This window comes from Condylostylus longicornis, unplaced genomic scaffold (assembly GCF_029603195.1).
Source record: "Condylostylus longicornis isolate FDR11 unplaced genomic scaffold, ASM2960319v2 ptg000044l, whole genome shotgun sequence".
Lineage (NCBI taxonomy): Eukaryota > Metazoa > Arthropoda > Insecta > Diptera > Dolichopodidae > Condylostylus > Condylostylus longicornis.
In genome coordinates, this window is record NW_026578013.1 from 9646509 (window position 1) to 9663684 (window position 17176).

General features: G+C 24.6%; 2 protein-coding genes across 2 annotated transcripts in view; both read left to right on the forward strand.

Moving 5' to 3' along the window:
* The first annotated feature begins 204 nt into the window (after window positions 1-204).
* Window positions 205-1831, forward strand: LOC129610134 (protein anon-37Cs). Its single transcript, XM_055522521.1, has 2 exons — window positions 205-298; window positions 362-1831. Exons 1-2 carry the CDS (start codon window positions 261-263, stop codon window positions 1794-1796), a joined length of 1473 nt encoding a protein of 490 aa, XP_055378496.1. The 5' UTR covers window positions 205-260; the 3' UTR covers window positions 1797-1831.
* Window positions 1832-8865: 7034 nt separating this feature from the next.
* Window positions 8866-17176, forward strand: part of LOC129610135 (neuronal calcium sensor 2) — a 76894-nt gene continuing 68583 nt past the window's right edge. The window contains exon 1 of the mRNA XM_055522522.1: window positions 8866-8979. Within this exon, the coding sequence (XP_055378497.1) occupies window positions 8869-8979 (111 nt within the window). The 5' untranslated portion in view covers window positions 8866-8868. The remainder of the gene's footprint in view (window positions 8980-17176) is intronic.

Sequence of the window (17176 nt, forward strand, 5' to 3'; positions counted from 1 at the left end):
CGTTCATTTAATGAACATTTGCCAATAATTTTCTTTGTTCAAAAATTCAGACACACGTTTTTGATCATTGTATTTTTAGATTTTTTATCAGAGACAGCAAATTTGTCAAAATTATTGAAATTATTCATTTAAAATACTTTTAATTGTTTATTTAAATTCAAAAAATTTCTAAAAAATATTTCAAAATTATTTACATTAATTTTTCAAAATTTTTAATATGTTTTTGTAAAAAATAAAAAATAACAAGAAAAAAACAAAAAATGTTTTACAACTTTCCACACCTGATGAAGCACTTACGGTAAGAAATTTTCACAAAATTCGTAATTACGTAATTTTAAATATAATTTTTGATTATGTGTAGCTCATCAAACCTAAGAGTTACATATTGGACAGCAAAAGCATATCGAACATCACTGCCGGGATCGAATTCCAATGAAGCAAATATTTTCATAATTGGAGCCGGTTTAGCTGGTTTAACTGCAGCCAAATATTTAAGAAAGAATAATTTTAAAAATATAAGAATTTTAGAAGCATCTAATCGTTATGGTGGACGTATAAGAACTACAAAATTTGGTGAAATATCAGTTGAATTGGGTAATAATAGAATTTCAATAACCCGTGAAACACTTTCGTTCTTAGACGAAATTTTAAATATTGATTCACTTAAAAGACTAGATATTGAACCAATATTCATTAAAAGTGATGGAGAATTTATTCCATTTGATTTGAAACAAAATGTGATCAAAACCTTCAATTACATTCTTAATGAAATTGAAGAGAAATTCAATTCAGTAAATAGTAAAAAAATTAAAAATGGAAAACAATATTTAGAAAATAAAATTAAAGAAAAATCAAAAATTCTCTATGGCAATGACAGTCAAATTGCAAGTTTAGTTTATCAGGCTTTAATGAGTGATTTACAATCGTTCTATGGATGTGATATGTCTTATGTTCATATTGAAAATTTAAGAAATTTATTGAACATATATACAAATTCAAGTTTATTAGGTCACGAAATGATAGCTACTTTACAACCATTAATTAAAGACCTTCAGGATATTATTCATTATAATAAACCAGTGGTGAAAATTAATTCATATACGGGTGAAATAAATTGTATTGATGGTACAAAATATATTGCCGATCATATTATTTCAACAATACCATTGGGACACTTGAAAGCCTATCAATCATTTCTATTTGAACCAGAATTATCAGATATGAAATTGAAATCAATTAATAAATTGGGTATTGGTACACCTGAAAATGTTTTCATTAAATATAATGGAAATTTAGATGATTTATTACCAGATAAACATATTATTTATCCAGTTTGGAATTCAAATGAAAATTTATATTCTAATGATATTTATAAGAATATTACAGCAATATATCGTTTGCCAGAAAGTCGAAATATTTTACAAATACATTGTAAAGACAATGAATTTCATCGGAATGAAGAAATCATATTACATAATCTTGATAAATTTTTAAAATGTTTCACTAGAAAATCATTACAATTAAATTTAATTGAAATTTTAAAATCTGATTGGTCAACTGATCCAAAATTTCTTGGTGGTATACCATATTTAATGGATGCTAATAGTAAACGTTATGTTAATGCTTTAGCTTCACCAATTTATTGGAGAATGCCAGATAATGAAATAATACCGGTATTAATGTTTGCTGGTGATGCAACTGTTTTAAATGGTTTTGGTACATTAGAAGGTGCTGCAAAAAGTGGTTTACGTGAAGGAAAAAGATTAGTAGAATATTATTTACAGAAACACAATTAATATAATTAAGTAAAAATTCTGATAATAAAGTGTGATACCATTAGAATTTTGATTTTAATTTTATTGTTTGGTAGGAAAAATAAAAATTTTGTTTAATTTTAAATGGTGTTATTCAGCAAATTTTTTCTATTACATTTGTTACGGAGTTTGGAGTTACCCTCTAGAACAAATGTTCTTAGCTTCTTTTGAATTCGGTTCCATCTCCTGCTTGTATTTTCTTATTGAATGTCTTGTTCCTCTTAATTTTATGCAATAAGAGAAAAATTCAAATAAATTCAAAAATTGTAGCAACTTAAATTGTAAAGGGAAATCCATTCCTTTAACCTCAATCAAGATCCGTTTCAATAAATTCAATTATTATCAACATGCTTTCTTTTATTTGAAAATATAATTACATGAAAAATAAACAAATTCCCATAATTTTCATCTTATCAAAAGCAAAAATCAAAAAAATATAACCGCCTTAACGACCTTCAAATATACTATTATTAATCTACAACCTTCAGATATTTTTCAAATAACATTTTAATGTTTTGTGTAATAAAAAACACACACTATACACTCTTATCTGTGAATATTCTTTTAATCTGGATCTACAATTTTTTTTCAACATAATATCTTAATTATTTCATGAGCACTACAAATAACAAAAGTAACAAAAAAAAAAGTGATTATTAACACGTCCTCACTTAAAAGGAAACAAAAAAAAAATAGCACATGTGTCAGTCAAACAGTTAAATAATAATAACCATTGAAATCTTATAAATATTTGCGATAGGCATATGCTGATTGAAATCTATAAGAAAGAAAGGATTAAAATAGCAAAATTCACATTGTATACATTATTTATTTTGCTTTTTGAACACGAAAACCATGTAAACTTGTTGTTGTGATCGAGTATTGAAAAAAATGAGAAAATTAAATGAAGAACAGGATCCAAAATCAATCAAAAAATTCAGAATAACAAACCAGAATATTCCTTAAACAGTACATAACCGACTGAATTATACTTTTTCCAAATTGTATTTTGAATAATATTTTGAGGGTAACACTCCATATAACTATAAAATTGCAACAATTTACCTTCATACGTGCTCCCTAAAAGGTCCATAAAAAATATGATCTAGTTCGGTGTTTTTTTGTGCTCTCCCTAAACAAAACTGATCTACGTAACTTCAAGTAAATTTAAACTGTCTTTAAGAAGCGGCTAGACACGTAGACATAGTTTATTTAAATTTTTTCAATTAAATCAATATTTTGTCGTATTCGTATATCAATTGAAGATTGCGCTTATGTTTGTTTGTTAGTGATTGTCGTATGTCAATTAACGAGACACAATTGCTCTAGATTTTATCCAGTTTTATTATTATGGAGTAACTAACCTTATTAGTTAATTGAAAATTTATCGCAGATTTAACAATGGCAATTAATACTTTGTCGTAAGGTGATATAATTTTGTCGTAAGTCCATAAACACGAATTCGTACTTTTTAAAAACAAACTCGTGAATCGAAACAAATATGTATTATATATGGCATATCAATTTTAAAAATTGTCGGTAGAGAAGAAATATTGCCAACTTTATAGTTTTGAACTGCATATTTCCTTACAAATGCGAATATAACATGTAGACGAAAGGAAAAATCAGTTAAGAACTTTTTACCATAGAGTAATTACTTTTCATTTGAAAGCACAACATATAAATTTGGAAACTATCACAACACCTTTCATATTATATGCACACTGTGGTCTATAAAAAAATAGAGAAGAAAAGGAAAACGTTTATGAATGACATGATTATTATTTGAAATGTCTAACATTTGGCAGGAGTCTATTATGGATATGCAATAAAAGAGAAAAAGTATACGTCACAAAGGCTTTCACTTATGCTTTCCTTAGCTTACTCTTCTTTCTTTACTTTTCTATGTAATAAAGATGAGATAAACTAAAGTTCATAATATAAATATTAATATGTATGTATATTATATATTAATTATATATATTGTATATATAGAAATATGAGTATATGTGTATGTATTTTCACAACTAAATAAATTTATTCTTGATTTTTTATTTTTTTCTTATCTCTTTTATTCAACCTATTCAATGGATTATATATGATAATAACGCTTAAGTTTCTTATATAATATGAAAATGTTACTCATACAATATGACACTTTCAAATATCCTTTAACATTTCTGACATTTAATACATGAACATATATACATACATACAACCTATATGTGTAAGATAACGCATTATTTTCTGTGAATAACAATAACGTACATATTATCATTTTTATCCTTATATATCGTAGACATTATTGTCTATTATATTTTCCCTTTATATATTATCTACAACATCTGATAGTCCTCCAAAATTAAATAAATACAAACATGTTCTCATTATAGATACAAACATATTTACTATAGCATTATTTTTATGATGGGTAGATTGAAAAAGATTTATTATCTGAGTTGCATAAAAATATAATAATAAACTATATATATATACATTGATCCGTCTTATATTTACGTGTATGTATATGTACTTACTTTCTACACACAAATATATGAATCAGGGATAAAGATAAATGAAATTTTCATATTATATTTTTCGAGTAATTCTTAAAAATTAATTTATAAGACGAGTAATGACGACGTTTTTGATGACATTTTCAATTTTTTCCGATGACATTTTAAAATTTTTATGAGTTTTAAATCGCATTTTAGCACATCAAAATTTAATATATACTCGTACGTAGTTCAAAAATTATGTGATAATTTTTGAATAATTGTTAAGTAAATTTTTCGGTAATTTTTGGAAAATATGTGGTATCTTGATATTAACAGTGTTCATGCTAATTGCCCTATTCCGGAATTACAAACTCTCCTGAACTAAAAAAACAATGAATGCGAAACAATTAAAGTAAAATACTATAAAATTGTAAAAAATACCAATTATCTTATATACACCTTGATTAAAATATATCAATGTACTACTGACAAATCCCTACTCTCACTTAGAAGGATAAGAGGTGTATAAAGAAGAATTTATTTTAAATTATGTATTCTGTAATATGTATATGAAGCCATAGACTCTCTGGAAACATGAAATAGCCAACTGCTAACACGAAGAATGAAAATGGAAGAACTTTAATGTACTTGGAAGATGAACTTGGAAGAATACAAAAGAACCATCCGATCGGTCACGCGATTGTTCACAAATTTAATTATATAACTCAGTGCTATGTCATACATATACCGTTCCTAAACTAAACGTTATCGTATCTACCTACTAATCCATTCTACAAATACTAATTTACAAAATTTTTCAAACACACTTATTTCCATGAATTTTCAATTTCAATTCAAATTGAAATTTAATAATTTAAACAAACAATAATTTTTTCGGATGTGTTATAAAATTTTAATTATTAGAAAAAAATTTCATTATAGTTGGGATGTAAGCTCCTTATTATTTTTAAAATCTTTAAAATCTTTAAAAAATCTTTAAAAAAAAAAAATAACATCTATTTTTAACATAATGATTTCTGCAAACTTGATCGAAATCGGAAAAACCTCATATTGTTTTCAAATTATTCATAAAAACAAAGCTAGTCTTCCTGAAGCTCTCATAAATAAATTTCATATAAAATTCCATATTTTATTTATTCATTTTTATTATATTTTTTCATTTTTCCCACATACATACTTAATATTGTATTGATTTATTATATAACATTCAACTTTTAAAAGCATACATGTATTACACATATTTTAAGTACAATATAACACTTACTAACTTATTGTAAATAGAGCTACAGAAAAAAGATATCTGGGAAATATATTTGGTGCCAATTTGATAAATGATATTCAAATTAGCTTATATTTCCCTTATACTAGTCATAAAGCAAACATACGTTGTGTGTTTGTATTTTATTATTACATGTACAGTATTAAAAAGGATCATAAAAAAATTCCAATGCTCACAATTTTGTTTCCTGTAAGTTTACTTCATATATATAAAAAAGCATATGGTATACCGTATGCATAATGTATACATATAGTTTTTATATGAATAAATTATTTATGTATATTATAGAAAATATGAAAGTGCCTTAGAGAAAAATTTAAATTATGCATAATGACTAGCTTATGTAAAGTCACATATACATATGTACATATGTACAATATATGTTAATTTCTTATATTTCAAATAAATATTATATATTTATGAAATTTTATTGTTATGAATTGTTGAAATTTTGTGATTAAATAAATTTTAATATTTGATAAATTTATGAACAATAATATTGTACATAAATATGTGTACATGTATGTAGGTTTACCATATTATAAACATATTGTATGTAAATAAATATTTAAATTATACTTTTATTTAAGGCAGAAAGATCGTATATAGTAAAATAAATGATTAAAATTTTATATAGAATGAAATAATTTGAAAAAGTTGTCGAATTTTATCCGAAAATTTTGTACTTTATAAAATATTTATAGAATTTCCTATAATAAATTTTACTAAATGAAAAAATCGGAATAGTTTAATCAACAAATCAATTCTAATATCAACGTGGGTGTCAATGTGAATGACTGGCAATATTGCATAAGAGTACTGTTGTGCAAATACCCACATTAAATTAAAATTTCGATATATTTCTTAACATTCTCAATTCATTGCACCAGATTTCGAATGTTCTGTAATGGGAATTCTTTATTGCTTAAATATAAAACTGACTGCATATTTTGTAATAAATTTTAAAGACATTATTAAAGTTTGGGGGTTTTCATTTATGTACGCTGCACTGAAAGTTCTATATTAGAACTAAAATTTCTAAGCCGCAGCGTTACGCAGTATGCGAAAACTTCAGCTAAGTTTTTTTAGTTTACGCAGTCTACAAATTCTGAAACTTTTAAATAATCAGTCCGTTCGAAAATAACAGAAATGACATTGTTTATGAATTAGTTTCGCAATACTTTTTGCCCTTCAATTCACTGCAAAATATGGAAATTTTAATAAGATTTGAAGACTTAAAGAAAACTTACTTTAATAATCCTTCAATATCTGAATCTGCAATTTTGAAATTTAAAATTTTTAAATTTGAAAAAGAAAGTTTCAGGAGGCAGCGACAAAATTTAAACTAGAAGTCTGCGCTACATTTCTTTATTACAGATTGAATTTTCGAACGCACTTTATTGCAGCGAGTAATTTTCGAACGTGCTACAAACTAGAACTATTCTAGAACTGAATAAACGGAAACCCCCTTTTTTGCTATCAGTTTTAAAGCACAAACGCAATATTTTCTTCTATATTGTTAAATTTTCAATGAAATATTTAGATTTAAAATTTTGAAATTCTCTTTTATTAAATTTTTACTATTCCACTTCATGTTACACATCTGTAAAATGGTTTAAAATCAAATAGAATGAAGCCATAAATTATGTTTTTTTCCAAAAATATTCTGTCCAAGAATACAAAAAAAACTGTTTATGTATTTTTAAAATCCTTCCATTTTTTTATTAGCCTCATATAAATCATCTAGAATTTGTTCCTTTTCTTTCTTCTTTTATCCTTCAATTGCACATAAATTTTATGTTTGTTTTTCTGTTATACGTTTATAAAATTTATTCAATTTAATTATTATGCGATTGCGATCATTTTATTTCTGCACAATAACAATATCAAATTCAAATCTCATCAATTTATTTTTTTTCTTTTTTTCTCATCAATTTATTTTCATTAATTAGAATTAAGTCAATCAAAGTAATTATGATTTTCTATAAAAATCTAATTTATATTTCATGGCCTCCTGCTCTCATAAACAATATGTATAAGATATATATACAACAGATAGTTAACTGAGAACAATATTTTCGTATTCAATTTTAATTTGGAATGTGGTTTCAAATCCATGTAACACTAACGCCACGTTCGTTTATTGCGACTTTTGCATCACCTATGTCCTTAAGTTTTTGAGAGATACTTTTCAATTGACAGATGAAATTTTACAAAAATCTCAACTATTTTTAATAAACATTTTTGAAATTTTGTTATTTGCTTAAAATTTTTTATATAACAGTTTTTAAAATCTAAGGTTAGATTTCAAATTTACATGAAAATTTTTGATATTTTCTTTCAAATTCGACTTTTATTACAAAAATACGAGATATGCATTTTTAATTGGGTAATTTATATTTAGGTATTTATAAATTCAAGTACCCACGTATGTTTTAATATCCGATTAGAGTACCCACGGAACGTTTTAAATATTTTGCAGAAATTACATACTAAAATGCTTAATTTTGCTGTATAAATTCTGGCTTTGTAACGTTACATGGCAGTGTTCCTAAATATTAAAACAACTTTACACAAATTAATATTTCCGATAACTGTCACATTTACCCCAGCAACCTATAATTTCCTATCTTGTAATTAACGATATGAACAATGTTGTTCATATCAACATTACACAGATAGCATAATCTATTCAAATCCCATAATTATATTATGCTATAAAACTGATTGATAGTTTTCGATTTTCTAAATAGATTACATAATTTTACGATTTCATTTATAATGAAAAACGAGATAAGTAATAAATTTCCTTTGTTAAATGTTTTATGAAATATAATAGCCAAGGGTATGAAAATAACGGATGAAATTATTTAGAGATTTTATAAATTATAATGTAATAGAAAAATTATTTTTATAATAATTGAACAATAATCTATAGAATATACAAATATTGTAATAATAATTGATGGTATGTCAGATATACAATATACTAAATAAGCTGTAGAAATTGGGATTATTGATGATACATTAAAGACTGTAATTATTGATCTTTAATATAAATTGTATTATATTAAATAAACGAATAAAATACATTCCTTATATCTAATAAATACTCTTCAATTTGAAAAATAATTAAAATCCATTTTAAAAGACTTGTATTTTGTTCTATTTTTTAAATAAACTATACATGCATAATAATCTAATGATTAATTAAAACATAATATTTATGCTTTCGTTTTTGTTTTAATTTCAGAAAATGGGTTGTTTAGGGAGTAAGGATCGTCTTACTAAAGAAGACATGGAATTCTTAAAGTCACACACAAGATATGATGAAGCTACAATAAAAGAATGGTATAAAGGCTTCAAGGTAAATTTTAATACTTAATATAATTGATTATAGTTTCAAATCAAATATCTGATAAGTTGATTGTGTTCAACAACATTATTCGGTTATTTGTTAATGTTACCAAACATTTATACGGGCATTTATAAAATTTATTTTCATTTCTATTGGTAAACTTTTTGTATATTTCGGCTAAAATATTATAAATTATGAGTAGAATACTGTCTTTTAAACACCTTCTGTCTTGAAGGTAACAAAATCCGTTACCTCTACGTCAATCAAGAGGTTTAAAATGTTAAAGAGGATGAAAATATTTGCTTATCGAAGGTATTCTGCAATTATTGGTTAATAGTTTTATCAGCTGTGTACTTTGATCGCTCATTGAACCAAATGGAGTGAAAAACTATATTAGCTTCGGCGGAGTATATTTTAAATAAAGTTACATAATTTTTAAATTTTAGTAAATTATTCGTTTATAATATTCTTGTAACAAATCACAAGTGAAGTACATTATGTCAAAAACAAAGAAACAGAATACCAAATGAGGAAAGAATAATTACCCTCTACCCTCTATGATAAGTGCTCATATTTGCACAAAATGAAAATAATAATAATAAACAATTTGACTTCAATATTAATTTCGTGCCAAAATACTCTGTACTTCATATATGGATGGTTGTATGTAAATATGCCTACAGATAGAAATTATACACTCATGTAATGCTAATATAAAATTATTTTCAAATATTTATTGAAGGATTTTTAATGAAATATTTTTTGTTATATGCATAATACATTTTATTAAATTACAATGTTGAATGTATCAAGAAAAAAATTTATATATATTACATAACTTTATGTGCATTACATACATACATACGTATATGTATATCAATATACACAATATTTAATTCAAATAAACATTCCCTTGATATTTCCTTTATTAAAATTCCATATCTCTATAAAACAATAAGTATATCCACATAAATATAACATGTGAGTATATTTCGAAATCTTCTGCTCGAATATGAAGCTCAAGATTCTAAACAAGAAAAAAAAAAGTAAATATATTGCATGTACATTATGTACATAAAAAAAATATTAAGATAACCTTTAAATGTAAATTTGTGCGTATGCCAAAAATCATAATCTCTATATTTCTAAACACATCCAACCTTTTACACATATGTACGCATTTGTAGATAACAACTTTAATATAAAACTGTTATACACACGTATAGAACATATGAATTTTTTTTCCACTTAAAAATGAAAAAAAAACCTTATCGTTGCCTTCTTTTGTTTTTATTTATAAAATTCACAAAGAATGTAATCCTTATCCGTGCGTTACAAAACAACAAAAAAGAAAAGGTAAATATTTTTCACCTAATTTTCCACTTGTGTATTAAAATTAATATACACAAACACACATCAACATATAACTAGATATCTACTCATATTTATCGAAATATCAATACAATGGTGCACAAGCAAAAATATTAAATTCTGTCATATGGTGACAAATCAGTGACGCTCTCACTGATTAAACCTGAAAATTTATGTTTATTGAACATTAATCGATAAGTTAACATTTGAATTGTGCGAATGTTGAATTGAAAAAATGTTCTATTCACAAACCTTTGGTCATATGTTCAGTTTCAAAATAATTTTAAAGCAACTTTATGGTTTAAAGTACAGGAAATGCATCACAATTACTAAACAATCACAAAATCAATGCAAAATTTTTCAATTTTAACATTTCCCATAAGCTTATCAAAATCACAAAATTTAAGACATTCAATTTAATTAACTAGTATTCTCAAATAGTTTCGAAATCATAATGAAATTACCGTATGCAAAGTGAAAAGAAATGTAATTTAATTCAAGTAGAAAATGTAAAAATATCATTGAAGCGGAAATCTTAAAATTTAATTAAAAAAAAAATTGAAAAATTTCTGAAAATTTTTTTGTGTCTCTTCTTCTAATAAAAGTGACTTAAATGAAGCAATATTTCTGTCAAATATTTCATCTCTGTTATACACCAAAATTTTATAAGAAAAAAAAATTGGGTTTTCAGAAAAAAAAAAAAAAAAAACAAAAATTAAAATTAAAAACAAAAAACAATGTCAAAATAAACGAAAACGTACCTTTACCTTTCCTTCACCTTCACTCAAAAATTAACTGATTTAAAGATTGAAAATAACACATTTTCGGGGAAGCAAAAATACTGTAAAAAGTCTGTAATACCTCCATATAAGAATATGTAGATTTAATAAAAAAAAAAAAAGTTTTATTATATAAGAAAATTAAAGGGAAACAACTGAAGAAGATTGAAGGCTTAAATGTGCTGGAGTATGAAAACAAAATAAATTTTTTCAAGTTTTGACTCTTTAAAAAAAAATACTCTCAAGAATAATACGTACATGTGTAAGTGTATGTGAGTTGCTTATGCGCCCGTATGTTTATTTGACATCGAAGCTACTTATCAGGTATATAACAGAATATATGGGCTATAAAATGTCAAAGTTCTCTTATATTTGAAAATATTTTTGCTCTCTGCTTTTTTTTTCCTGTACAATGTCAAAGTGTTTCCATAGCTCAAATGATTTTTTGTTTTTTATAATTATAAAACTTTTTTTGTTTTTATTTTTAATATTCCGGTAACAATTCGCCATTTTACAAACTTTTATTTTTCCTCCAAATTACTTTTTGGTTTTCGTATTTAAAAAAAAAAAATTATCTTTCAGTGTTTTTCTTAATTAATAATAAACGTGAAGTTTTTAATTAATAAAAGATTTTTGTCATTTTATTATAATTAAAAAAAAATTTCTTATATGTATAAAAGTTTTGAAAAGTTTCACAATAAAACTTTTAAATTGTTATTTACATACATTTATTCAAACGTATATGAAATGATAAAAGTTTTTCAAAAAAATTATTCGGTGCTTGCAAGTGTGAAATTTATTTTTTTTTTTCTAAAAATATTTCACGATAATTAAAGCGTTAATTTTGTTTCTAAAGTTTTTTTAAGTTGAATAATTTAACATTCACTAAGTATAAGTAAAAATCAACACCTCCTTCACCTCCTTTTGATTATTTCAAGTTATACAGCCGAGCTCACATGTAAAGAACTCGCGTAAATATAGAGCTATGAGCTTATTAAAACAAATATTAATTATTCGAAATTGCATTGACATACAGAAAAATGTGCTATTTACTGACGAATTAAACTAATGTTGGAATCATTATCTGACTGGTATTACATTTATAACCGCTGAATATTTCGATTTGCTGTAACAGTAACATTATGTAATAAAGTCTTAAACAATACAAAATCAATTTTAACACTAGAAAGACTGAAATTTTGTATATATACTTATGTTGCCCAAAAGCAGTCAAAATGACGACATTGTGTAAGAATAACTAATTTATAAAAAAATTTGTTCAAAACTCATTTTTAATATTTTTCATATTATTTACAGTTAAATAACAATTTCTTAGTAAATTTTTAGAGAGCAAATGATATAAAATAAACAACTTGTTAGGACAAGTATCACTGCATAAAGATACGAAAAACAATTATTGAGCCACTGCAACTTGTCTAGTTAGAGCACTTTCAAATCGACAATTTATCATATACTTGCATGCCATTATGTAACAGTCATCGAAATGAATGTTATTTCAATACAGAGCCGAAATGGTTATACAGGAAATTTACTCAGTTCATAAATAAATCATTTAATTATTTTTAAATTTCACTAGCAGTCAAAATGACTGCTTTTGGGCAATATAGGTATAACATATATATATACCGGAAATGAGGGAGGGGGGACACAATACAGCCAAGCCCCCGTAAAACAAATTCTCGTAAGACAAAATTCTACCTAACACAGACCGTTTTGTGTCATTTCAGAAATTCATAATAATTTTCAAGATATTGTCTCTACAACGGAAATTTCGGAATTTTCTTAAAACCAAACAAATTTTAATAATAACAAATTCGTATAGAATTTCTCAAACCCCTTATCGTGAATTCTCCCGAACACGAACTAATTTTGTTATTCGTTTTAATCCGTTTTCCCGAACACGAACTAAAATGGTCATTCGTTTTATGATGATTCGACTGTATGTGGTTTGATTTAATTTATTATATACTAAATTTATTTTATTATTGATTAATATATATTTTTGATTAATTTCAAAAATAAAAATATACTAAAAAAAAAAAATTCAATGCTAAATCAATTCAGATAAAAATTGCAAATTAAAACTTAATAGTTCAATTTGATGAACTATTAATTTCATCTTCTATTAAAAAAATCATATTCAAACTAAAATTATTTTTCACTGGAAATATGCCAAATAAAAAATTAATAATCACAAGAAAAAATAGTGATTTTCTCCACATAATTAACATTATATTTAATTCATAATAATAAACAATATTATTTATGTATGTATGTAAATCACTTACGAATGTTTATTTATGTATATATATATACACAAATGGTATACATAAATTTTCTATATATATATATATATAAATTGATTACAGCTAATTATTTAATGAAAATTTTAAATGCTTCCGCAGAGACCACAAAATAATAATAATTATATTAATTAATTACTAATAATCATTATATCGTATGATGTCGTATATAGGTAATTTTCAATTTATCATACATATATATGTATAACTACATATACATAGTACATATGCATACATATGCATACTACATATGCATAGGGTATGGCATAAAATTGAGTATTACCATAAAAACGACATGCGTGATATGAAAATTATTTATGACCAAGTTTTAGAAAATGATGTAACCAATCGAAAAAAAATAGCTAAGTTTTTTGATACAATTAATGTTTTTTGAAAAATTTCAGTTCTCTAATTCAAAACTTCATGTTTAAGTTTCGCCTCAATCACTTACATAACCGTTATGTAGGTCTAATAACCGAAGTCTAATAGCTTCGGAGCTTATGTTTGTCATACAGCTTCGAAGTCAGACAGAACTTTTTCAATCAGATTTTCTTTAATTTCCTGAAAATTACCAGTAAAAGAAATAGTATAATCCCATCACAAACAATTTCTTCCTAAAAAAGTCCAAGGAATCACCACCCGAAAACTTTAATACTTTAATAAATTCCGGATCACCATATACATGTGTTATTTATATTGCATGAACATTAGCCAAATTTTCATATTTTTCACAAAAATTATTCACTCGAATTATCGAAAAACTTGTTTGCTTTGCTTCCTTTTTGTGTTTTTGGTTTTGTTTTTACCAATAAATAAATCGTATATTTTATTTTAAATAAAAGTTACACTTATTTTCAAATTTTATTCTATTTTATTATTCATATATGTAAATAACAACATATATATATCTACATACACTTTAAGGTATTTAACATCAATATATGTAAAGAGAAAAGTAATATTAAAAATGCTTTGCTGTTCGTTGGTCGAATTTTTTTCCTATATATTGTAAAATAATCCCGAAAAGGAGAACAAAAAATTACACCCACAAGGCAAGCTTTACAATATACGCACTATGACACTGGAAATTTAATATTCCAGTCATATTTACCGACAGTAAAAAAATATAAAAAAATATTTCATTTCTAAATTTCGTTTGGATACCGCACCGCGCGTTATTACTTTTTATTTTATTTATTTTATATTTATTTCACCATTTTTATTTATTCTTTTATTTTATTATTACCAGATATTTTATATTTTATTTATTTTTCTCATTTTTTTTTCGTTTTACGTATATTATTCGTAAAAGTTTTAATGTTAATACATTCAACAAAAAAATATTTGTGTTTCATGTATGTATGTAAATAAAAAAAAAAGAAGAAAATTATTATTAAATTTTAATGAAAAAATTCCTTAAAGGTGCAAGTATTACCTAGCGATTAGGGCGTAAATAATAATTCTATAATATGTCCAATTTGAATTTGAAAATAAATTATAAAATAGATGGAATGGCGTTTTACGTCGATTCACACAATTATGCTTATTATTTATAGGAACAGTAAAACGTCAAACTTTTTTGATGAAGGCCAACAATACAATTATATTTTTTGTTATATTCGTGCAAGGAAAATGTCTAATAATATTTTTGACATATTAAAAAATTTATACAGTTTTTTGTCTCCAGAGATAAAATTTATTCGGGACCTTTAATCAATAAAGACTTAAACTCGGGATTAATCAATAAAAGTCCTTATTTAATTTTAATTTATTGAGAATTGGAACAAAATTTTGATTTCAATTCAATTTTTAATTTGTGTTCGAATCCTTAATATTTGCTCTATATAAGTCAAAGTTTTAGAGTGCTTTGACTTTGATAATTTTAGTTCTTAAAATGCTTAGTTTTGAGAAAAACAATTGAAATGCATCTAAACAATTTTAAAATTTATGATAAATTTTATTTGTAATAGAATTTTTAGCAATTTTTCAAATGAAATTTTGAAAAAGAGTGCTAATTAGTTTCATTCTGTCTAAAAGTTATAGCTTTCAAATTCCTGAAAATATCATTTTTTGACTATATATTGTATCAAAACCATAAACATTTTTTAAATTCGGCAAACGCAGAAAAGTAACAGTAAGCTTTTTCTACCGTGGCATACTTGAACTGTACAAAAAAAAAATGTCCGTTAAAATTTACCGTTATCTAAAATCTGTTGTTTCCAAATTTTTGGTATAGTTTTCCTTCTAGACCGCAAGTTGAAGGAGTCTAATATATTAGCAGCATTTCCACCTCTTTTTCCAACTCCATCCCCTTCTCAAGTTATCGCCTCCCAAAATTTATAAAATTTGAATGTTTGGAACCGTATATTTCCGAAACTCCAAGCTTTTCCAAACTTCTATAAATGCGGGAAACTAACTGTAAATGTCATGCCATTAAAAAATATAATTTAAATTTTTTTTGTTTCATTTCAAAGATTGCATACATTTAGGATGAGCACTGTATGTGAATGAAAGTAGTTTAAATAAGGTATGTAAATGGATTGGTTTTAAAAATCAGTATTTTCACTTGTTGAAGGGAAAAGTGCTACATTACAGAACATCGGTTTGACTCAGCTTTATGAATTCTCTCTTAATTAGAGTATGACAAAGTTTTAATCTGTCCTTTAACTTCCGGTCTCCTCTTTTATCACTCCTTTTTAGTTAATAATAAATTATCTGCCATGTAAAGCAATAAAATAAAATACTATAAATTTAAAACTATTTCACAAAATTTTTATGATTTTATTAAAATTTATAGCATCTACAATAAAAATTCATACAAGTTTTCCTACACATATGCGCAAAATGTAAGAACAATAAATTTTTTCTATTACAAATTTATAACATTTTCAATTCAACAATAATAATTTTTTAATGTCTTTTCAAATATGACAAAATAATATTTAGAACTTGAAATATAGAAGCAAGCACGAGCTATAAATTTTGAACATTTCATTTGAAAAATTTTTTAATTGAAAACCATAAAATTTCTTATAAACTTTCACGTATAAAATTTTTTTATTTTTGTCCAGAAACTCATGTTACGTTACACTAAAAAGCCGAATATATAAAATTTTAATTGGGTCTTGTAAACTCAACTTGTTTTTATTTGAAATTTCTCCAAATTTTAGTTCCAAGTGTTAAAACTCGAGGAAATACATTAATTACTATAGCAGATTGCTGCAGCTACAATTTCTTGTTCAACATTTTAAGTTAACATTCAAAACTATTTGAAATCCTATATTAAAAGTGTAGTAGTCAAGCGTGAGAATCTCATGTAAAATATTTTAGTTTTGTCGTATGCAGTAAAAATATATTCTAAATCTATGAAAAATCATTATTGTCTCATACAATTCTTTACAAAACAAAAATAAGAACAAAACGAAAAACATGAAAAAATCGGAGATAATTTTTCCAATATTGTTAGGGAAAACAAGAAACATTTTAATTAAATTGCTATTGTTTTATTTTTTTTTATCCTCTTAATTTCGATTCTTGAACTTGACAATGATATACCATTAACAAAATGAATAATAAACATACGCTAAAATAGTTAATAATAAAAGAACAACCTTATTATATCGTTCTATATATAGTCGGGTTTCTATTTATTGGTTTACCTTGTATTTATGCTATATAATAAATTAACTATTATTGTTGTTACATGAAACTATATTTTGTAGTATACAGGCT